This window comes from Epinephelus fuscoguttatus, linkage group LG3 (assembly GCF_011397635.1).
Source record: "Epinephelus fuscoguttatus linkage group LG3, E.fuscoguttatus.final_Chr_v1".
NCBI lineage: Eukaryota > Metazoa > Chordata > Actinopteri > Perciformes > Serranidae > Epinephelus > Epinephelus fuscoguttatus.
Window position 1 is genome coordinate 48,908,520 of NC_064754.1, and position 24,978 is coordinate 48,933,497.

A 24,978-nucleotide genomic window follows, 5' to 3' on the forward strand; every position below is an offset into this window, starting at 1 on the left:
AACTCAATAATATCTCACTGGAAACAAATCTAACATGTCAATAAAATAAATATTACTCCTACTCCAATACTGATTGAAAAAAGTAACACAAACATCAGTAGCTGTCATTCATCCTGCTCTCTGTCCCCCTTCTTCTGAGGAGACTCACTATGTGCAGGTTAACTACTGTAGGTACATTTTAAGATGCACACTGCAGCGTAGAAGAGTGCACTGACCCACCACCATGTGATAGAACATGCTCAACATCTCCACACACACATCAAATGACCTCAGTGCCCCCTCCTGTAGAGGGTATCAGTGTTAGAGGACTAGTCCAGCTTATCATCTAAGAGGACCCCCAGATAAGAGACATTGGAGCAGGAGCAGCAGCAGCAGGTGATACTGTGGAAGGGGGGATGTATGCAGGGGTAGGGTGAACACTGCCCCTTCCATCAAACCTGTTAAAGAACAGGTTGAAGTTGTTGGCTTTGTACATATCACCATCCATAACCTGGCTTCTTTGAATAGCCTGTAATGTTTCTCATTCCCTTCCACACCTCTCTGATGTTGTTCTGCTGCATTTTACTCGCCACCTTTCTTTTGTAGTCCACCTTTGCCTCCCTCAGTCTCCTCCTCAGTTCATGCTGAACCTCCGTGAGCCTCTTCTTGTCCTCCTTGAATGCCAGCTTTCTCTGGTTGAGGAGCTGCTTGATGTTATTGTTAACCCAGGGTTTATTGCAATGAATGCACTAGGTTGTTGGGTCTGAATTCTAGCAACAGTTTCATGGATGATGTCACATGCCACTGCCGTTGCTGCCCGCGGTGGAATGTAAACAAAAATGGTGACTAGGGCTGTCACAATAACACATTTTTTTGGGTGATTAATTGCGTCAGAAATTATTGAGATAAGCGGTAATATTGTGCCTTTTAGGGCACGACCGACGACTGCAAGTCGTCCAGAGGACACTATTGAAATCGCACTGTTTATTATTATTTATTATTATTATTATTAGGGCCCGAGCGACGACTGCAAGTCGTCCGTGTAGGACCCTATTGAAATCGCGCTGTTTATTGTTATTAGGGCCCGATCACTTAGTGGTGCTAGGACCCTATTGAAATGCAAGGATTTATTAAGACCCGAGCACTATCCGAAGGCCGGGCAAAGGCCCTCTTAAAACTAAATGAATTATTATTGGGGCCCGAGCACCAACCGAAGACTGGACGAAGGCCCTCTTGAAACTGAAGGAATTATTAGGGCCCGAGCGACGACGAAGTCGTCCGCAGAGGACCCTGTTGAAATCGCGCTGTTTATTGTTATGGCCCGAGCGATGACAAAGTCGTCCATGGGGACCCTATTGTAATCGCGCTGTTTATTAGGGCCCGAGCGACGACGAAGTGGTCTGCGGAGGACCCCATTGGAATCGTGCTGTTTATTATTATTATTATTAGGGACCTCGGCCAAAGGACGAAATCCCTCTTGTTCCTGGTACGTTTAGTATTAGGGACCTCGGCCGAAGGATGAAGTCCCTCTTGTTCCGGTAACGTTTATTAGGGACCTTGGCCGAAGGATGAAGTCCCTCTTGTTTCTGGTGTGTTTATTATTATAAGGGACCTCGGCTGAAGGTCGAGGACCCTCTTGTTTTTGGTGCATTCATTATTAGGGACCTTGGCTGAAGGGCGAGGACTCTCTTGTTTTTGGTGCGTTTATTAGGGACCTCGGCTGTTTTTTCCCCGCAAATTCGCAAAATGTCACAAACCTACTTTTTCGAACTCCTCCTAGGCAATTTCACCGATTTGCACAAAACTTTGCACACAGCATCTGTGGACTCTCCTGACAAAAAGTTATTAAAAGAATTTCGATATTCCAAAGAATACTGAAGTTATTAAATAGCAACTTCCTGCAGATTTAGTACAAAACAGGAAGTGTTGCATATCTCCACATTGGTGTGTCCGAATGACATGAAACTCAGTTTACTACTTCCCCATGAGCCCCTTTGGCACTGTGCCAACACCATAACACTCATGGAAATAAAATTGATAGGGGTGGAATAGACTGGCCCCTGTAACTCACACACCAAAAATGACCAGCAGGTGGTGCTATTTTCAATGCAAAAGCGTTTTTGGCTAATAACTCCCACATAATATGTTGCACATTGTTAAACCTTCTATTTACGTGTTCTCTAAATTCAGCTGAATTGTGTGGTGTAAACCACGCCCACTTTGCGGTAACTTTCCATTTGCTAAATCGCGACAAATGAAAAATGTACTTTTTCGAACTCCTCCTAGGCGATTTGACCAATTTGCACCAAACTTTGCATGTAGCATCTGTGGACCCTCGTGACAAAAAGTTATTAAAAGAATTTTGATAGTCCAAAAAAACAGCCAAAATATAAAACAACAAATTCCTGCACATTGTTTTCAAAACAGACAGTCTTTCATATCTTGACCAAATACAATCCGATTACCACAACACTTGCTAATTATATTCCATGGCCCGATGAGGGCTTGTGCAAAATTTGGTGCAAATCGGCCAATACGTGGCGCTCTGGTGGCAGTCTAATTAGTGTGAACGGAAGTAAATTGGAAAATCTTCAGATCCTCTTCAAAACTCATCGACATTCAACCTCTTCTTGTCTCTCATACTTTGAGGTGGAGACACCATATCAACTTTTAAAGAGTCAGAAGACCTTGAACTATTGGGCATGTATTCAGCTTCTACTTTTTGGAAAAATACATACGTGGGTTGGGTGCCTACCTGTATACTGGAAATGTAAGGAAGAGATTACATTTATTTTTTTATTTATTACAGCTGACAAGACTTCTAGGTGCACGCCCCCTGACGGCAGCATGCCCCGACGCGCATTGACTGCGAGGGCCCGTTCATCGCTGCTTGCAGCTTTAATTATTATTATTATTCTTTACCCGACTTCGTGCCCCAATTTCGCCCCTTTCCCAAATTACAAAATGCTTCTAACTTTCCACATTCGTCTGGCCGCATCCGAAATTCGATATTTTTGGGCGGTTGCACATGGTTGATGCGAAATGCCGAAATAGCGGCCCCTACAAATTTTCAAAAACCCCTCCCCATTGGGGTTAGTTTGTCGTAGGCAAACGAAATTTGGTACGCACGTATATCATACCAAGACACACAAAAAAGTCTCTTGACGTCATGGTAAAATCCCAACAGGAAGTCGGCCATTTTGTTTTGAATTTTTTTCCTTAGGGCGATTTACACAACTTAAATTTTAACGAACTCCTCCTAGGGATTTCGTTTGATCGACTTCTAATTGGCTACAGATCATCCTGAGAACATGCTGATCAAAAGTTATTAAAAGCTTTTCTCTATGTCAAGGGGCGTGGCCGCTAGGGCGTGACGAATTTTGGCGACTTTTCGTTTTCTTGCCATCGAATTTCGAACAGCTCTCCCACCCACATACTTGATCTCAGCAGCTTCAAACTTGCTGAACATGATGATGGCTCCGCCCCAAATGCATCGATATGTTAATATCCCACCTTACTCATAGCACCCTCCGGTGGTAACAGGAAGTGACCAGTTTTTACTTTAACATGTACTGATGCCACAAACTTGACCCCATCAACTTCATTCCACTTCTAATGTATGCAGAACAAGTTGGTGAAGCTACCTTATGAACGCTGTGAAGCTACATCTAATGGTGTCCGTGTGGCGGCATGGCAACTATCGATCCCTCGCCACCAAATACGTTTTTTTTTTTGATGGCTTCAATGACCTCATATCCTCATGAAAATTGATACACAGGTGAAGAATGGCGAGCTCCTACATCTGATAGGGGCATCGCCCATGGGTGAGGGACAAAATGCCTCTATAACGCCCCCTTGAAATTTTCAAAAACCCTGGAGTTGGAACATGAAACTTGGTACACATGTGTAAGTTGCCCAGACTCACATAAAAGTCTTTGGCACCAATGGTCTACTCCAAACAGGAAGTCAGCCATTTTGATTTTGACTTGTCATTTTGCCATGATTTCCACATGTTAAATTATAACTAACTAGTCCTAGGGATTTCATCCAATTGACTTCAATTTTTTTTACAGATCATCCAGAGACCATGCTGATCAAAACTTATTAAAAGCTTTTCTCTATGTCAAGGGGCATGGCAGCTATGGCGCCTCCCTCGCCACCAAATACGTTTGGCTTTTTGATTGCTTCAGCGACCTCATATCCTCATGAAAATTGACACACAGGTCAAGAATGGTGAGCTCTTGCATCTGATAGGGGCATCTCCCATTAGGGGGACAAAATGCCTCTATAACGCCCCCTTGAAATTTTCAAAAAACCCTCCCCAGAGGGTTTTTTTCAGTTGGAAGATGAAAATTGGTACACATGTGTGTGTTGTCCAGACACACATAAAAGTCTCTGGCACCAATGGTCTACTCCAAACAAGAAGTCGACCATTTTGATTTTGACTTGTCATTTTGGTGTGATTTCCACATGTTGTATTTTAACAAACTAGTCCTAGGGATTTCATCCAATCGACTTCAGATTTTTTTTACAGATCATCCAGAGACCATGCTGATCAAAAGTTGTGCTCTGCATGTCTGTAGGTCAAAGGGCGTGGCTGCTATGGTGCTGCCATTTTTTGATCCATCCCCATGCATATTCAAGCAGCTCTCTCTCCCACATACTTCATCCAAACTGCTTCAAAATATCTGTACATGATAAGATCCACGCCCTCAATGCCTCCATATGCTCGTAGGCAATCTCGCTCGTGGCGCCCCCTTGTGGAAACAGGAAATGCTATCTTTTACACTGACAAACACCATCCTGACCTGATCAACTACATTTTGTGGCCACATGACGATCAAGTTGATGAATCTCCACAGTGACACATGTGTCCTGTCATGTTACAGGCTGCCGCAGCGGCGGAGGCGACTTTTCATCCTTCGCCACGGAACATCAACTTGGTATAAATCCTTCATGCATTGTCCGATTTGCTCGAAATTTCACGTGTGATGAGGGTCCACCCCTGAATGCACCTGGCCACATCTGGTTACACTCGTAGCGCCACCTGGTGGATGAACGAAACATTACTTTTTTTTGCTCCTGCCAGGTTTTTTCTCCCTTCTCTCTTCGCGCCACAGCCCCCACGTGCCTCAGGCCCCCACAGTTGCATGGGGGAGCGAGGGCCTGATCAGAGCTGCTTGCAGCTTTAATTAGGGACCTCAGCCGAAGGACGGAGTCCCTCTTGTTTTTGCTGCCTTTATTATTAGGGACCGAGCCCGTAGGCAGAGGACCGCTGACAGAGCAGTCCTCGCCTTTGGCGAGGACCCTATTGTTTTTGCTGCGTTTATTAGGGACCGAGCCTAGAGGCAGAGGACTGCTCAAGGAGCAGTCCTCGCCAAAGGCGAGGACCCTCTTGTTTTTGCTGCGTGCGTTTATAAGTGACTGGGCCCAACAGTAGTGGACTACTCACAAAGAAGTCCTCGCCAAAGGCGAGGACCCTCCCTATAGTTTTTGCCGCATTTTTTCTCACTGACCAGTCTTGTTTTTGCTGTGTTTATTAGGGACCGAGCCTAGAGGCAGAGGACTGCTCAAGGACACTATTGTTTTTGCTGCGTTTATAATTATTATTATCATTATTATTATTATTATTATTATTATTCTTTCTTCCGCCGCCTCTTTGAACTGGAATTTGACCCCCTAAACATGCTCAAAAACTCACCAAAATTGGCACGCACATCAGAACCGGTGAAAAATTTTATAAAATGATGACATTAACCCCTAAAGTGCCAAAATGAGCTCTCTAGCGCCACCTAGGCACACAAAAATGGCCGCCACGGCCTGTAGGAACGTCGTAGAAACATGAAACCAAAAGTGGCGTGTTCGTCTCATCAAGACCTAAAAATCACGCGCTGACACCCCTGACCTAAATCCAACAGGAAGTGAGATATTTGCCCTTTCAAAGTAAGAGTTTGCCTTAAAACTGCCTTTCCTAAAAAATCTTCTTCTCATACACCGCTTATCCAATCGGCTTCAAACTTGCACAGATGACAGATCAACTCCTTCTAATCAAAAGTTATTCGTAACTTTTTCATTATTCGCTTCGTTTGGATTTTATGGCCTCCATAAGGTGAGATGTCAGAAAAACGTCCTGACGATCTTCCAAAGCTGTCCCATAGGAAATGAATGGCAGCAGGGGGGAGAAAGGCACCAATCTTTGGGCTTTTTCTAGCATTTACAGCGTCTCCATACTTTGTGCTACAGACTCCATTCCAACTCTCAAATGTTGCCACAGGTCTCTTCTATTCACTCATGTTTTCATCTTCTTCATATCTTTTACCGTTTTTGATCGGTGCCTCTCAAAGTACCATGAGCAAAAGTGGAGAAATTCTCAGTTTACAATGGGTGTGTATTGCATGGAATGCTGTGAGCTAGAGTGGAGAGGGCTCTAGAATTCGTCTAAAACTTTTGTCTTTAACTCGCTGCCATGGCCACAATTTTCACTGTACAGACACAATTTATACCACAAAACATAGGAAAATTTGTCCTGCTCGCAGATACGTTGACATGGAATCTCTCACACGTACACATTTTTGCTGAGTGGCTCCAAAGTGAAGGGAGCGCTGATTTTTTTCTCATTCACTCCCATGTAAACTCAGAGGAGAAATTTCTGGAAACAGCTTAGGTGCAACACATTTTAAACTTGCTCCTCTGACCACATTTTTGACTCGAGAAATATACAACACGACATGTGCGTTCATGAGAAGTGGCTGTCTCTCACAATCACTTTATTTTCTTGATTGGACCGGTTTGGGTATGGCAAGAATTTGTTCAAAGAGTTTATAAACAGCCTTTGCTGATCTGCTTTCAATAGCCATGACAACGGCTGCACACACAGACACACACACACAGCTCTCTCTGTCTGTGTGTCTCACAATCTTTAAAGGACTGATTACAGCAGCAGCAAGATTTCGCCTCAAACATGCTCTTAAATAAACATCTTCTCCTGCACCATTTGTTGTATCGGCTTTAAAGACGCACACATGCCACCTCAACTGCTGCTAAACAGATCTTCTGTCTAACTTTATCTCTCTCATCATCACATTATTTTCATGATTGGACCAACGGTTTGGGAATGGGAAGCACTTCTTCGTGGAGTTAAATCTCCACTGAAACAGGTCTCTCTGTGTTCTGTCTGTCTCTCTCTGCACTTCTGCCAGGTGCACCTACTTCATCACCATGGCAACCGCTGTCACACCCAAACTCACAGAAACATGGTGTGTGTGTGTGTGTGTGTCTAAATCTTACATGCAGACATGACAGGGGCACAATCTCCATTTTAACCCTTTAGGTGCCAGAGTTTATTGAGGAAAATATTCCATTATCATTTCAGCATTTCAAAAGACTGTGGCTTGAAAGTGGTGAGCGATAAAGGCATACTGTAAATGAGAAAACTATTCATCATGACCCAAAGTTTGTCATGGGAGTAAATTAACTCACACACATGCTTGTGTGTGTCTTTTCTGCCTTGGTGCTGTTTATTTTTAGACGCTAAATCATTAGGCTGTTTGCAAAATTGTGTCGCTCTTGATGTGAATTAAACAGGCAGTTACATCGAAATTTCGCCTCTGGGCAAGCATGTCATCATTGAAATGGATCATATAACGTTGTGGTGGTGTGCATTCTGTCGACCTGCAAACATGGAGCAAACAAAGAAAGAGAGAGAGAAAGACCAACTTGTCAAACGCTGAGATTAAAGTTATTTTAGGTGAAGTGGGGTTGAGAAAAACATTGTATTGTCTTATGTTAGTAGTGGTGTGTCAGAGACAGGTAAGTCAAAGGCTTGGAAGGAGGTAATGGGTGTAGTTGACTCTCTGTCCTCTGTTGTAAGAACCATCCAAAAAGTTAAAAATAGTTAGACATGAAACTAGATGCAAGTACACACAAAAAAAACACAACACCTACAGGAGGCTCTTCCGGGTCACAGCTCTGCATGCACTACTATAATTGCATTATTGTTTATTGTGTATTTTGTATACCTCTGTGAAATTATTTTTTGATTTTTGGCAAGTAAGTGATGATGTGAGAGTGGGTGTTTCCCCATTGGCCATTGCTCTTTCAAAATGAACCGGCTGTGACAGGCTGAGTCTAGTCTTGTGTTACTGTATTCCTCATTTACTCTTAACCAGTATGGCACAATAGCGTGGTGGAATTAACAGACTAGATAGCTAACTAGCCATCTGCAATATGAGTCATATGAAACTACTTAATGATTCATTAACACACTCTTTGTCACAGCATAGGAAAGCACATTGCTATCATCAGATGAGTACAGGCGATAACTTGTTTGGCTTATTTTCTGTAACCACTCTAATGTTAGCATAAAAGCATGGTGAAATTAGCAAGTTAGCTAGCTAACTAACCAACCAACTGCTGGCACAATGACAATTTTGGACAGAGGAAAGAGATCTGTTGTGTAGGACTAGATGTTAATATCCCTTATTGCACACTTCAAGTGAGAGATGGCATCCTCTGGGTAATCAAGTGGGTGACCTCCTTCCTTGGTGTTTTGCTAATTGGCCCACAACACCTCCATAGGGTTCAGCAGTGAATCCCAGCGTCGCAGGTTCACCCCCTAGATGCCATCTACTCATTTGAGGACCCAGGTGGAGTCCTTCCTCTTTATCCAAAGCCACTGACTCCCCTTTTTAGTGGCTCTGGAGAGGTCCTTCACTGCCTGTCGGTGGGTCTTCCCTCGCATTCCCATCTCCCAGAGTAGCCTGGATCTTGAGGTGGCTACAAACCCTCTGCAGTCGACTTCCACTGGTCGTACCTTCGCTGTCCAGTCTTGTTGTACATTGCCTGCAAGCTCAGCGTACCTCAGCTTCTTGCGCTCGTAGGCCTCCTCCACTGCACTCTCCCAGGGCACTGTCAGCTCAATAATGCACACATGCCTGAGCGAGGCTGACCATAGCACAAGGTCTGGTCGTAGGTTGGTGGACGTGATCTCAGCTGGAAAACAGAGCTTCTCGCCCAAGTCTGCCAGCAGCTTCCAATCCCATGCCATGCCTAGCTGCCCAGTGTCTGGTCTTGAGGTGGTGAGACTGGCTTGACCCTCGACCTCCCCGGACAAATGTTGTTGCCTACCAGCAGGATGACGGGGGAGGCGTTGACACATGTCTGTCGAGTTTCTAACACTGCTGCAAGACATTTTAACACCTGGTTGTGCCGCTGGTGTAACAGCCTTGGGTGAGGCTGGTCTTGCAGCCCACCAAGATGTGCTTAAGTGTTGCTGGACTCGAACAGAATGGGCATGTGGGGTCTTCACCATACCACTGGCTGAGGTTTTTGGGAAATGGAAGGACATCGTACACAGCCCTGATGGTAGAGCTTGCCCTGAATGCCCCCATTTCCCACAGCTCTTGCCAGGAGCTCTTCCTCTTCTCCACTCTTTCCCATGTCATCCACTGCCCTTGCTTTGCCTGCTCCACGGCCTTTGCGCACTTGTGCCTTGTGTCCTTGTGCTTTAGTGCTGCCTTTGCCTGTTCAGTTGCAGCCAGTGGAGTCCATTTCCTCCCATTTGCCATGATGGGGGCAGCTTGGGCTACAAATGGATCACTCGAATCCAGTAGCATCATCTCCAGTCTTACTTTGGTGCACGTGTACTCCTCTGATAGACTGGAAATGGGCAGGTCTAACATTCCCTTGCCATATAGCCCAATACTGCCGAGGCACCTGGGAAGGCCAAGCCACTTCCTTGCATATGAGCTGACCAGCTTCTCCAGCTTTTCCACCTTTGACATCTTTGAGGGAGGCATCGCACCGTCAACCTAGGCTCTTCACAGGCTTCTCGGAGACAGTTGGAATAGCATCGCCAATGTGAAAGCATTGGTCTGACAGTTCCCCCTTGATGATAGAGATGCTTGTGGATTTGCTTGACTTGATTACCTCTTCTGTTTGTTGAAGGAACAGCCCTGTCTATAGGACACAAACCTTACAATTGTATAAAAGTTATTGACTGTTACCTGTTTCAGTGTCACAGTGGGTGCCGTCCCTGTCATGAGGAAAAAGTGGAAGTAAGACACTGAATCAAAACTGGAGTGAATATTAACATGTTAAAATGTTGGAACAGTTGCCGCCACAATAACAAAATTCTCCTTTTTGGTAATCAGTGCAGATAAAATGTTTTCCAAACTATCTTTATCAGTGGAGCTTGGCTCTGATAGTGGCTGAAGGCTGTGCAGTCTCCACCAGTCACATGGGGATGTAGCCTTAACACATCCCTGACCGAAGCAGAAGAGGGGAGAAGAGGGTTGTGTTAAGGGATTACTTAGGCATTTTTCAACCTGGACCCTATTACCCATGTATATTGATCAAAGACACCAATGTGAACAACAGTTTTTGAAATTGTTCCAGTATTAGGGGGTCAGGCAGTGGCTGGCAGTGCAACAGGCTGTAATGGAAGCGCACAGGGTAACTGAACATCGTCACTGTCCATAGTTTTATGTCCATTAAAAGTGGTTATTTTTGACACAGAGCTGCTCAAATTGTTGTTATAAGTCCCTTAAGTGTCTCTTTACCTTTCATATGATCCAGTCTGTTTGTTATTGCCTCCTTAAGCAGAAGTCTCTGTCTGAAATATCAGAGGATGTGTGTGTGTGATTTGGAGAGTATAATAACTGGGAGCAGTTTACAGAAAGTTTGGGTGTCTGAAAGTTTTTCAATTTCATGGATGATTTTTACCTGGTTTCAAATGTTTCTCAGGCTTCTGAATTCTATCGCATCCGTATTAATTTGCGATGGAGTATATGCATGAAAAGTGGATGAGGAGGGAGAGAACAGCAAGGCAGTGGAGGTTTTTATTTGAATGTTTTGCATATTCATTACATCTTGCTGATGCTTCTTGTTATTACACTATCCCCTTTGTTGCTGTTAAGCCACAAATTTACCAGTTGTAGGAATAAGCGATGATTATCTTATTAGAAAAGACTGTGCACAGGAGCTCGCACAATAACTAACATTACCGTCGTCATTCATAGCCAGTAGGTATCTCCTTGATGTATAGGAGGGACAAATGTAGACATAAAATATAATAAAACCCTAACCAGCAAAGTAACCTTTTTTGCCCCACCTTACTCTTCTGCCCTCCACCCAGCTGTCACAGATGGAGCAGGAGTACTGCCTGAAGGAGCAGGGACTCTACACACGCATGCACGAGCTGGACAAAAGCAGCCGGAGCTCCAATGATGATCTGACGCGCCTCCTTACAGCACAACAGAAAAGTACTCAACGCTGGAAAGAAGAGGCCAAGAACCTTGTTCAAGTCTTCAACACTAAAATCACATGCCTCAAGTAAGAATTTGGCAAGGTACCTTTAACATTAGTAAAGAATGAAAAAAAACATCCAAAACACGTTCTGTGCTTCAGCACTAAAGGTTTGCCATTTGAAATCATTAAGAAAAAAGAAAGGGAACAGAAATTTTAAGAAATTGCCAATTGGCTGGTTGAGCAAAAGTTTTCTGCTCAAATAAACCCAGAGAAATGAAGCATACAATAATAAGTATTCTAATGGAAACTAAATTACTGATCGACTGCTATGACAAAACTGTTAGGATCCAAAATATGATACAGTTTAAAATAACATGAAAAGTGAATACAATACTCTTTGAGTGCAATACAGTACTTTCCTCTGATACTGCTTAAGGACAAGGTGACAGTATTTATTATCTTAAGGGATGGTGATACTTGATGGGAGTGGAGGGAGGGATAGGGGCGAGTTTGGGGGATGTGTTGGAGGGAGATAACGGGGTGCTGCTGGTGTATTTTTAGTGTGATTTGTTTGAATAGTTAATGTGATTATGTTTATCCTCCTTAAACTGTTTTGTTTCATATTAACGAATTTAGATTTAGTGATATGGGTGTGTACACCATTAGTTTTGCGAATTTCCTTTGCAATGTAGTTCTTTGTCTTTTTAATCCAGAGTGTCATTTTTTACGTAACGGTTTGATTTAGGGTTGCTGGGGTGCAATTCAGGTCAGAACCTCATGTAAAATATACCTTATGAATCCTTTAAACATTGCAGTGTGACTCAAATGCCCCAGTTGACTTACATCCTCTCAAACAAATCCCAAAACCACATATTTTTAAATGCAACAACAAATATATTCACAATTAAAGTCAGTTAATCTGTAGGTGTGTCCGTCCAACAGTTCATCCAAAAGCACAGTTGAAATGTAACAATTCACAGAAACTCTGTTTCAGGTTTTCCCAGTACCTACAGGATTTCAATCATAGTCACTTAATCAGTCTTTCATTTTAGTTCAGTTCAATTCAATTCAAAAGAAAACTTCCCACCCAACAATATATTTCCTACAAACCAATATGGTTGGGTTATAGTTCAATTAACTGACTAGTCACAGATCTTCACACCTTAGTCAACAGGTCTGAAAAGGTCTGGTCTGATGTCGTGTGTTCCTATCTCCACTCAGGGTTTTTCAGCCAAAACATCCTATGTGGCCCAAAAAGCATTTTTACCATAGACCATCATTAAAAGAGAAGCGGCTGTAAAACTGTTTGTAAAACTTTCCTTAAGCTAAAAAAAACCCATCAAATTAAAAATCTGTGACATCATCACATTGCTTCAAAATCTGTGAGGCGAGTGGGAACTCGCAGGCAGGGTCAGCCGGAGAAACACTGGTGCTCAGAATTAGTGAACTGTATACTGCGAAAGTAAACCCAGAAGCTGAAAAACTTTTCAGTGTATGCGCCAGCTGAGCAACTCAATTGAAATGAGGCCTTCAGATAATGAATGTGTATTTAGTGAATGGATTGTGGAGGAGTGAGGGTGAATGTGCAGCATGGCAAGCTTAAGGCCCGAACATACTCGGGCGTACTATAAGCAGAGCGGACTCCGCAAGGAATGTCCGCAGTCATTCGGGCTTTCATAGTTGAGCGCACTTCCGCGTTGTAGTTTCCTGTAAAAATGTCCGTGAAAAATCCCAGACACAACTCGCGGCAGTATTTTGAATTTGAGTGCAGTAACCGTTTTGGCCACATTCTTACATACAGCGCCTTTAATACAACAACATTGAAGATGATAGCAAAAAGGACTTACAGAGCAGAAGGCAATCCAAAGAAGAGACAAAATAAATACATAAAGGCAGGAATAGGTTCTCTGATACAGTCTATAGAAGAGCTTAGCTGTTAATGATAATGATAAAGATAAAGAAGAAGAAAAAGAACAAAAAAAGATGAAAGAGAAAAAACAATGTGAGGAACAAACAAAGGAAAAACATAAAAGATCAAAAGAGAAGAAAAAAGAGGCACATAAGTAGACTTCATGGTACTTGCTGAAGGGGTTGGAGACATAAAGATAATGAATATACAGTGCCCTCCAAAAGTATTGGAACAGTGAGGCCAATTCCTTTATTTTTGTTGTAGACTGAAAATATTTGGGTTTGACATCAAAAGATGAATATGGGACAAGAGATCAACATTTCAGCTTTTATTTCCAGGTATTTACATCTGGATCTGATACAAAACTTAGAAGATAGCACCTTTTGTTTGAACCAACCCATTTTTCATGAGAGCAAAAGTATTGGAACATGTCACTGACAGGTGTGTTTTGTTGCCCGGGTGTCTCCCAATTACATTGATTATTCAAACAGTAAATAGCACTGAATGTCTGAGCTCAGTTTCAGATTGGGTACGATACATTTTGCCTGTGCATACTGCATTTAGAGGTGGAACCAACATGAAAACCAGAGAGCTGTCTATGGGTGAAAAAGATGCAATTGTGAATCTGAGAGAAGATGGACAATCAATCAGAGCCATTGCACAAACATTGGCCATAGCCAGTACAACCATTTGGAATGTCCTGAAGAAGAAAGAAACCACTGGTGTACTAAGCAACAGACGTTGAACAGGTAGACCAAGGAAAACATCAGCAGTTGATGACAGAAACATTGTGAGAGCTGTAAAGAAAGACCCTAAAACAACTGTTAGTGACATCAGCAACAGCCTCCAGAGGGCAGGAGTGAAGGTATCACAATCTCCTGTTCGCAGAAGACTTCATGAACAAAAGTACAGAGGCTACACCAGAAGATGCAAACCACTCATTAGCAAGAAGAATAGGAAGGCCAGGCTGGAATTTGCCAAAAGGTACAGAGATGAGCCTCAAAAATTCTGGGAAAAAGTTTTATGGACTGATGAGACAAAGATTAACTTTTTCCAAAGTGACGGAAAGGCGAAAGTTTGGAGAAAGAAAGGATCTGCTCATGATCCCAAACATACAAGCTCATCTGTGAAACATGGTGGAGGTAATGTCATGGCTTGGGCTTCCATGGCTTCTTCTAGGACGGGCTCTTTCATCTTCATTGATGATGTAACACATGATGGCAGCAGCAAAATGAACTCAGAAGTCTACAGAAACATTTTGTCTGCTAATTTAAAGAAAGATGCAACCAAACTGATTGGGAGATCCTTCATCATGCAGCAAGATAACGACCCAAAACACACTGCCAAAACAACAAAGGAGTTCATCAGGGGCAAGAAGTGGAAGGTTTTAGACTGGCCAAGTCAGTCTCCAGACTTAAACCCAATAGAGCATGCATTTTACCTGCTGAAGAGGAGACTGAAGGGAGTAACCCCCCAAAACAAACAACAACTGAAAGAGGCTGCGGTGAAAGCCTGGAAAAGCATCACAAAAGAAGAATGCAAAAGTTTGGTGATGTCAATGGGTCACAGGCTTGATGCAGTTATTGAAAGCAAAGGATTTGCAACTAAATATTAAGTCTCATTCACTTTAATCTATTTTAAGTTTATATGTTCCAATACTTTTGCTCACCTAAAAATTTTGTGTTCCATTACAAATAATGCTATCTTCTAAGTTGTGTATCAGATCCAGATGTAAATACCTGGAAATAAAAGCTGAAATATTGATCTCTTGTCTCATATTCATCTTTTGATGTCAAACCCAAATGTTTTCAGTCTACAACAAAAGTAAACGAATTGGACTCACTGTTCCAATACTTTTGGAGGGCACTGTATAAACAAGTAATGTAATGTTCAGTAAAGTTGGCACTGTGATAGTAATAAGAAATAGAAGAAAACAAGAACATATGGATAAGCATGATAGACGCGATTCAGTGCGCATGCACCCACGCGTGCAGCCTGTTGCAGTCGCTCCTGCTTGTTTTCTCAGTTTTCTTACTTTTTTGCTCTATTAAGTTTGGTATTTGTGCTTGCTTTTTTGTGACTGTCATTTTGAAACTGCGCCCTCTCCAAACATGCTGACTGAGAGAGTTGTGCTCGTTTTCCTCACTCTGGAATTACTTATTTCATTCGGACCCAGCACCATTGCGCAACAACTTCATGGCCGCATTGTTTACTCCAGAGATCAGCTGAACTGTGGAGGAAAACACACAGAGGATGCAGGGGTGGAAGTAAACGGCAGCGGAAAAAAGCAGGTTTGAGACAACAGAGGCTTATGGAGACGAGAAGATATAAGCCATGTCTCCCCTCTCTCGTCATGGGCAACGTGAAGTCGCTGGCAAATAAGATGGACGAGCTGACAGCGGTCACCAAGAGTCAGAAGGAGTATCGGGAATGTAGTCTTGTGTGCTTCACTGAAACATGGCTTCACCAGGACATTCCCGACGACGTCTCCATCAGCGGCTTTCAGACTGTTCGGGCCGACCGGGACTGCACCGAGAGCGGTAAGCATAAAGGAGGGGAGCTTGCCGTTCTAGTAAATAACCGCTGGTGTAGTCCTGCCCGGACATTGAACTGTTTGCTGTTGGACTCAGGCCGTATTATTTGCCCAGGGAGTTTTCACATGCCATTATTGCAACTTTTTACATCCCCCCCCTCTGCCAACCCGACGTCAGCATGTGACGTCATTCACTCCGCCATATCCCGCCTGCAGACTAAGCATTTACACAGTATGTGAGCTATCTTACCAGAGAGGAGAGGACACTGGACTTGCTGTATGCAAACGCCAAAGATGTATACAGCTGCTCCCCCCTCCCCCCTCTGGGTAGGTCAGACCACAACCTGGTGCACCTCAACCCCTGCTATGTACCACTAGTCAAGAGCCAGCCTGCGACCATGAGGACAGTGAGGAGATGGTCGGAGGAGGCTTATGAGACACTGCAGAGCTGTTTTGGGGTGACAGACTGGCAGGCACTCTGTGAGCCACATGGGGAGGACATCGACAGGCTCACAGAATACATCACGGACTACATCAGCTTCTGTGTGGACTCCACTGTCCCAGCCAGGACTGTCCATTGTTATCCAATAACAAACCGTGGGTAACAAAGGACATCAAAGTCATCCTCAACTCAAAGAAGAGGGCCTTCAGAGCTGGTAACAGGGACGAGGTGAGAACAATACAGGGGGAGCTGAAGGTGAAGATAAGGGAGGCTAAGGAGAGGTACAGGAGGAAGCTGGAGAGGAAACTCCAGCAGAACAACATGAGAGAGGTCTGGAGTGGAATGAGGACCATCACTGGCTTCAGGACCAACAACCACAGAGGACCTTTAGCGGGGGGAAAAAAACGGTAGAAACCTCAGGAAGAGCAACTGAGGAGGGATCCCTCTTCCAGGATGGACAGATGTGCAATTGATGTCGTACAGAACAGATCAGCATAATAAATTAACAGTAATCCGTATGACACAATGAGACAGAAAGAGAGAGAGAGAGAAAGAGAGACAGAGACAGAGAGAGCACCTCTGCAATACGAGTTAACCTGAGAGACAGTGGAGCACAAAGGCTCCGGAGAACAAGCCGAGTTAGTGACACCCAGAATGGCCGAGTTAGCAAGATGCAGTAATAGGACACGAGAGACAGAGAAAGAAGGAGAGAAGGTGCCCGGTGTATTATAGGGGGTCCTCCGGCAGACTAGGCCTAAGTCAGCCTAACTAGATGCTGGTACAAGGCAAGCTAAGCCAGCCCTAACTATAAGCTTTATCAAAGAGGAAAGTCTTAAGTCTAGTCTTAAATGTGGAGACGGTGTCTGCCTCCCGGACCGTAACAGGAAGATGATTCCACAGGAGAGGAGCATGATAGCTGAAGGCTCTGGCTCCTGATCTACTTTTGGAGACTGTAGGGACCACGAGAAACCCTGCATTCTCCGAGCGCAGTCTCCTGGTGGGATAATATGACACTATGAGCTCTCTAAGCTACGACGGAGCTTGACCATTTAGAGCTTTATAAGTTAACAGTAGGATTTTAAATTCAATTTTGGATTTTACAGGGAGCCAGTGTAGAGAAGCTAAAACAGGAGAAATATGATCTCGTTTCTTAGTTCCTGTTAGTACACATGCTGCTGCATTCTGAATTAGCTGGAGAGTTTTTAAGGACTTACTAGAGCTACCTGATAATAAAGAGTTACAGTAATCCAGCCTTGAGGTAACAAAAGCGTGGACCAATTTTTCTGCATCTTTTCAGGTTGGCCTAATTTTCGGAATATTACACAGATGAAAAAATGCAGTCCATGAGGTTTGTTTTAAATGAGAATTAAAAGACAAATCTTGATCAAATGTTACTCCGAGGTTTCTTATGGTAGTGCTAGAGGCCAGAACAATGCCATCTAGAGAAACTGTGTCATCAGATAAAGAGTCTCTGAGATGTTTGCGGCCAAGAACAATAACTTCAGTTTTGTCTGAATTTAACATCAGGAAATTGGTGCTCATCCAGGTTTTTATGTCTTTAAGGCAGTTATGGAGTTTAGTTAATTGATTATTTTCTTCTGGCTTCATAGGTAAATGCAACTATGTATCATCCGCATAACAATGGAAATTTACGGAGTGATTTCTAATGATGTTACCTAAAGGAAGCATATATAGAGTAAACAGGATTGGTCCGAGCACAGAACCTTGCGGAACTCCAAAACAAACTTTAATACGTAAGGATGATTCATTATGAACGTGAACAAACTGAAAACGATCATATAAATAAGATTTAAACCAGCTTAGTGCAGAACCTTTTCGGCCAATTAAGTGTTCCATTCTCTGTAGCAGAATTTGATGGTTAATAGTGTCAAACAGCATACCATACTATGACTTAGTCATACCAAAAATTCGGTCACATTTTAGCCATTTTTAAGCATTTTTCTGTTGTTAAAGCACCACCCAGTTGCCAATTAGAGTTAAATTTCTCCAGTCACCTTGAGGCGTCCTTTTCTACATATCTACCAAGTTTAGTAAAAATCGAAATGGCGGTTAGGCCTAGATAAGAAATTAGCTCTCTAGCGCCCCCATTTTGTTTGATCGGATCAATAATGGAGGGTCCCCTCAGATTATGTGTGGTCATATGCCTACAAAGTTGTGTGGTGATCGGTGAAACCCTTGAGATGTTATACACCTTTATGCAATGAGCCTCCGCAATATTCATTGCCTTATAGAAGCTGAGTTTTAGTAAGTTTTACAACTTTTGCCAAGAGGGAACTTTAGATATTTAGTTTCATGCAGATCGGTCAAACTTCCTAGGAAGAGATTGATTTTAAGTGTTTTTTTTTTAAATTCAAAATGGCGGAAAATCTATATAACCTGAAGTTATGGGTTATTGAGGCAAAATTGTTCCTCATGAGGCGAGGCATCTCTATATATAGGGTGATATATCTCGCAAAGTTTCATGTCTCTACGACACACGGGGCATGAGATATGCCCATTCAAAGTTTGCAATTTCAATCGGTTGCTTTGGCGCCCCCCTTTGGCCAATTGATGTTATATTGCTTCATTTGCATTCTCCCATGACCCTCTACCACTGTGCCAAATTTCACATGGATTGACCAAGTCGGTGAGGAGAAAAACGTGGAACAGACACATCCACAGAAGTTTAAGTTTATTCACTTTATTAATCAAAAAAAGTAGAGCTTAGATTCTCTGCCCAAGCCCGAGGGCCCAAGCCGGGTTGGGCCGGCACCCCCCACCCCTCTGACCCAGAGGGCCCTCTCTCAGATAAGAGAGAGAGAGAGAGAGAGAGAGAATCAGATATGAGAGAGAGAGAAATGGCTACAGGTTGGGGGTTGCAATTCACACATACAGAAAGGGGGGGGGGGGGGGGGTGGTAGAGATAAGTGGGAGGGACAGCAGCTTTCCGTGCCTCCAAAAAATATGCCCTATCCATTCAGTGTTTACCCAACACACTCAATACATGGACATGCAATGACAAATTGTCATTAACTTATTACGTTATAAAAAACAATGAAAATATGGATTTACCCATGTTTAAAATGACCTGTTGAAGTGAAAAAACGAGTACTGACAGGAACAGACGAGTGGAGTCGATGTTTAACCGGCGCGGAGAGTGCAGGAGAAATGCGCTGCCTGTGTGGACAGTCAAGCACCTGCAAGTACACTCGCAGGACTTCCGCGGCACTAACGCGCTCTGTGTGTTCTTAGCGTTAATTATAACAGCCAACTTATTGAAAAATGTCAGGTTTAAATCGGGCTCGGGCCCATAATTACAGTTAATTGGACGGGCCGGGCTGGTCCCGGACATAACGTGCACGGGCTCGTGCCGGGTCAGACCCAGTCTGTTTCCACCTACTCCGGAGATCAGCTTTTCTTTGAGGTCGTTGTTTCCTCACCGTTCATTTCCAGCCAGTTCTTGTAACACTTTGTCACTAGGTTTAATTCATTGTTGTCTTTTCATTTAATCCAGTGCTGGGCTCACCCTTTTACTTATTTCCTTTTTTTTTTTTTTTCCCTTTCTCACTTCTCCTTTCCATTCTCCTTCAAGTCTCACAGGTGTCCCTTAATTAATCACCTTCCCCTCCTCCTTCCTCTCCTGCTCAGGTGGACAAGGCTGTGATATCATTTCCTTTTTCCTTCCTGCTACACAATCATGACAGTTTTGGGGGTTTTATTTTGTTTCTCTTGGGTTATAATGAAGAGCTTTAATAAATTGGCAGTCACTGGCCTGTGGCTGGTTGGAAAATCACTTTAGACCATTTCCAGGCCATGTATATAAACTGGAACAACAAAAAACAACCAAGGCCAGCAGGCTAAGAGGGCAGATGATCGATGAGTGAGTATTTTTGTCACCTGACACTATGCTTTGGCCAACAAAGTAATATCTTTTGGCTGTGGTGATGATACACAGCCTTAGACACGATACAATAAGGCTTTTTGTTGTATAACGCTATGGTGTTACTGAATTTGTCATTTTTTTCTGGTGTGGTTGATATCAGTAGTGTAATTGAATTTATGTCATTTTTCCACTGTCCTAGTCAAAAAGTGCAGTACGTAATTTCAGACCACTTAACTTTTTGTAAGCATAGCCGTGTTTTAGATGCCCACTTCCACGTGCTGAGCAGGTTTGTTTATACTGCAAGAAGGAAAACTAAGAAAAACTCAACTTTCCTGTCAATGCAGCACACACTTAGGAATTATTTGCTTCCCATTCCCATTTAATTGACATTCATCATCAACCCTGATTGGATATTTACTCAAAATTATTATTGAGAATTCTTATGTTGTCAGGTTATGTAGTCACCAACTGTCACTAAGTCTGAACTCCTCCATGTACTGTTTAATTGTCTCTCCGTTGAGTGAGAATTTGCTGTGGTCAAATTTATGTTGCTGATTGATGTATTTAAAATTATAAATATGCCATCTGGGTTGATAGTGATTGAGTGTGAGTTAATTGGATATTTTATTTTATTTTTTTGAGAATCAATATGGATACACCTCTGTCTGTAGCCTGTTGTTAAGTTGCTCATAGTGTGAACACAGCATAAAGGGAGAACTGAAGTGGACAACAAAGATTCTGATCATAGTTAAAACAATCACTATTACTTGAAGTTGTTTTGCCCTCAGCAACAGTTGTACTAGGCTGAGATGCATTGGAAAATTAACATATTAAAACACTCACAAATAAAGCTGTACAAATGTTTTGTCTTTGAGAGGTGGCTTAGTTCTTTCTTTTTTCCTGTGTATTTCAGAGCAGAGCTGAATCAGCAGAAGCAGCGTTCATACGAGCTGGAGATGCAGCTTGAAACTGACCATAATACTGTTTATGAGGTTTGTGTAACACACACCGGCACACACACATAACCCTACAGCTTGATTTCCCATACAAGAGAGTTTAATGTAAAGGGGAGATGAAACAGTGAGCAATTCTTGAACAACCTCTTATGAGAGGTAATATAAGCTGTTTGTTCTGCACTGTCTTCAACCAGCAGAGAAAAGCTGTCCTTTGCTGTTCAGGCCTGTTCAGCTTCTGTTAGCTTCTTCTAATGTAAAGCCTTTGTTGCAATGTGTTAAGAAAAGCCATTACAGAAAGACAATGCGCAGGAGGTGAGACTACTAGAAATCTGCAACAGTAGCATCAGAAGCGCCAAGCAGCATTACAAAGAAAATTAAGGAAAGTTTATATTTACAGTACATAGTCCATCCTATGAACTTCAACACCGTAATGAGCAGTTGTACATTTACTGCATAAATGCAAAATAACTAACAGCAATAACAATAACTAATAACTATTTAGGGATGAAATAATAGTGATGAGAATAATAGGAGCAAACACAGAAAGACGGAGGGATCACATAATCAAATATTGGATGGACTACTGTAATACTGTAATAATCATGTTGAGAATATCACACGGTTTAACCTCCTTTTTCTGACTCAATCCCAGCAGACTGAAGAGATCCCACAACAACTTCTTTCGCATTTATTTACCAGCACATCTGAATGTGGTTTGAACAGCTTCTGCCCCACAGAATAGATCATCAGCAAGCAAAAGGGCTAGCTTATAACTCCTTTAAAACATGATCATGTAGTCTCATTGAAAAAATACAAATAAATTTGTATTACAAAAAAAAAAAATCTAGCTGTAAAAATGTGCACTCTGCTTCTCCATGTAACATCATATTAACTACCATGAACCCATTTTTTTTAGGTTCATATGAAAAATATATAAAAATAAATGCTGAATTTTCCATACAGAAAATACTCACCTGTTAGACAAACAAATGTGGTTGGTGGTGATGGTGAAACATACAGTACAGCTCCTGCCCCTACTTATCAGAATAATAATACAAATATAGCCGCAAGCAGCCATTCCGAGGTTAAAGGCAGCATGGTAGTTGAAAGCTGGGTAAGATCAAGACCTTTGACAGTTTACCACACTTGTGTTAAAGATAAATGACAGGTTTTATAACAATCAGACAGATGCTCAGTCATTTATGTCCAAATCTCTACTGGGCCACTCTCCTCTTTGGAAACTCTGTCACTTCCTAGTGGTCAACTGCAGAAACATTTTGGGGACATGCTTTAATGGCTTAGTCAAAAAAAAATCCACCAAAGAAAGACCATTGCAGTTGTTTAGAACTTGTGGCGCCCCCTAGTGACCCATTTCAAAATAACTGAACACTTGTGGTTCATCATTATTGTTAAACATACTCTGCAAGTTGTGTAGTCTGATTTGTGTGATCCCAAGACCATTTTTTGCATTTGTGGTGCCCCCTAGTGGTCAATTCGAATTAAACTTTCAGGATATGTTCCTGGTACCTCTTAAGACATTGCTTGCAAGGTTTGTGATGATTGGTCCAAATGTTGTGGAGTCATTTGCTGAGCCACGCCCCCTTTAAAGTTCATTAGTCAATATCTTTCTTTGTGCTGGGTTGATGCCCTTCTATGGCTCTGTCCAGCTCTCTTTGTGTAACAGCTGGTCTCCTGGTATCTCCTCCATGCTCTTGAGACTTTGCTCTGAGACACAGCAAACCTTCTTGCAACTGTGTATATGGATGTGCCATCCTGGAGGAGCTGGACTACCTGTGCAACCTGATTGGGCTGCAGGTACCACCTCATGCTACCAGTAGTGACAAGGACACTAGCAATCCACAACACCAGAGAAGAGTCGGGAAAGATAAGGGGAGAGAAACTGTGGCCACCACATGCAAAATCCTTCCCTTTGTGGATGTTCTCTTCCTTTTGCCTCTTCATTGCAACCTGTTGTCACTTTCATTTGCACCAAAGCAGGTGAAACTGATTCACAATCACTTGTGTTTCCTAAATGGACAGATTGATGTCCTTGGAGTTCAACTGGCTTGGTGTTATGCTGCACTCACTAAGTGTTCCCATAATGTTTTTTTTTTTTTGCCAGTGTAAATGGTGCCAGATGCTGGAGAGCTGACACCACTTTGGCAAATGAGAATGCCTTCACATCTTCAGGTGTCCACCTGGACCTTTATGCTCTGCCATTTCACATGGTTATATATAGGCAACAAAACACAGGTTTAGGCTCCAAAAGCATGTGGTTAGGTTTAGGAAAAAACATCATGGTTTGGCTCTACATCAATACAGGAAGTGAACACCCACCTTCTGGGTGAAAGTCTGGGGTTTGTGGGACCCATCCATTTACCAAAAAAAAAAAAATGACAGGGAATATCATAGGCTGGTACAGAAACAGGACTACAAGACCCCTGCAACGGTGCAAATATATGTGACAAATGATTGGTTAGTTGGTTGGTTGGTTGGTTGGTTTGTGATTGAGTGACTGAATTAGCATGGTATTAAGCAATGCTTAATTGCAAATGAAGATAGGTGTGGTGCTGTTACTTGTGCCAGGCAAATAGTGCCACGTTCGAAACATCCAAAATAATTTAATTCACTGTGCCAGTTAAAGGCTACACGTAGCTACCGGCAAGTTTTAGGATGTAATATTCATTTGCTTGTTTCTCAATGCATGAGTTGATTGAATCAATCAATACACTGTAAATGTCAAAATGAGAATTCATTCTTTTTTTTTTTTTGGCTCTCTTGAGTGACATATGTTGTCTTTGCTCCTAGGCAAGACCGAGGCTATTCTTTTTGGCTCCAAACACAGGTTGAGTAAGTCCTCGGTTGTCAAGATCACACTAATTGGTGAGACGGTATCTGCTACGAGTGAGTCACCTCCAGAGACCACTGACACAAGCTGAACAAAAGACACCTACTGCTACACAACAGGTATAGGTTGTCTTGACTCATATGGAGAAATTTTTCCAGTTTCTGTTATCTGATTGAAAACTGACATTATTTTTCTGTTACGCTGTTTTTTTTTTTATTCAGCTAAATATGTTGGCGTCACAGCAAAGGAAAACTGCCTCGATTGATCAAAAGACTTTATAACAGGGACTGTCACTGTGCTATAAACAAAATAATATAGTCATGTTTGTTTAAATCATGTTGCCCTTTTCTTTAATATGATATAAACAATTTGGCCCAAGGCATAAGATAACAATGGTGTTGCTAGTCTTTTTGTGATTAAATCACAACAGTAAAGGTTTTTGGTGAATTGTATTTATAAGGATGAAATGATGTCTGATGTGTGATATGTAAAATAAACTGTTATATCTACAAAATAAACACCTTCAACATACAACCTGGTCTTTGTTGTGCAGAAAGGAATATGGTTTGATGGAAATTAAATGTTTTAGGTTGTAAATATTCAGGAAACGGCATCATTGCAACCCTAACAGCAATAGCATTATTGGGCATTTTATAGTTATTTTTGCTAATGTTGAGCCATATCAAAAAAATGGACAATGTTCGCTCAATAAGATGTCCACAGATATTAAGCAAGTTGACTGCTAATTTGATGTTACCATTTGAATTAATATAAGTGTCTTAGTTAGCATTAATTAGCTACCTTTAACAATAGCTAACGCTTACAGAGGCATACAAAAGTTTGAGCACCCCTGGTCAAAATTCCTTTGCTGTGAGTAGTTAAGCAAGTAAAAGATGACCTGATTTCCAAAAGGCAAAACTCTTGAAGGAGTCCATTATGAATTTGAAGGTGTGTTTAGGATCATTGCCCTGTTATTGATGCCATCCTCTCTTCATCTTCAGCTTTTTTACAGATGGTGCGATGTTTGCTTCCAGAATTTGCTGGAATTTAATGGAATATTACTGTACATTTTATGAGAAATTTAAAGGGAAAATCTGTTAAAATTGTAACATAATATAATCAGAATTTGCTCATATTAAATATTAACAAAAATAAATCCCTCATAGGTTAGATAAATCTTT

The 24,978-nt window shown here is 42.2% G+C and overlaps 1 protein-coding gene across 5 annotated transcripts in view; it reads left to right on the plus strand.

The window, feature by feature from the left end:
* The window catches only part of sclt1 (sodium channel and clathrin linker 1), a 165,772-nt gene that overhangs the window by 112,312 nt on the left and 28,482 nt on the right, over positions 1-24,978 (plus strand). For 3 of the 5 annotated variants that reach the window (XM_049572847.1, XM_049572846.1, XM_049572848.1), the window contains exons 19-21: positions 11,114-11,310; positions 20,907-20,985; positions 23,758-24,787. In XM_049572847.1, the coding sequence (XP_049428804.1) occupies positions 11,114-11,310; positions 20,907-20,985; positions 23,758-23,799 (318 nt within the window). In that variant the 3' untranslated portion in view covers positions 23,800-24,787. Of the gene's footprint in view, positions 1-11,113; positions 11,311-20,906; positions 20,986-23,757; positions 24,788-24,978 lie in introns of those variants that run through there. The other 2 variants (XR_007449043.1, XR_007449044.1) reach the window with 2 other exon arrangements.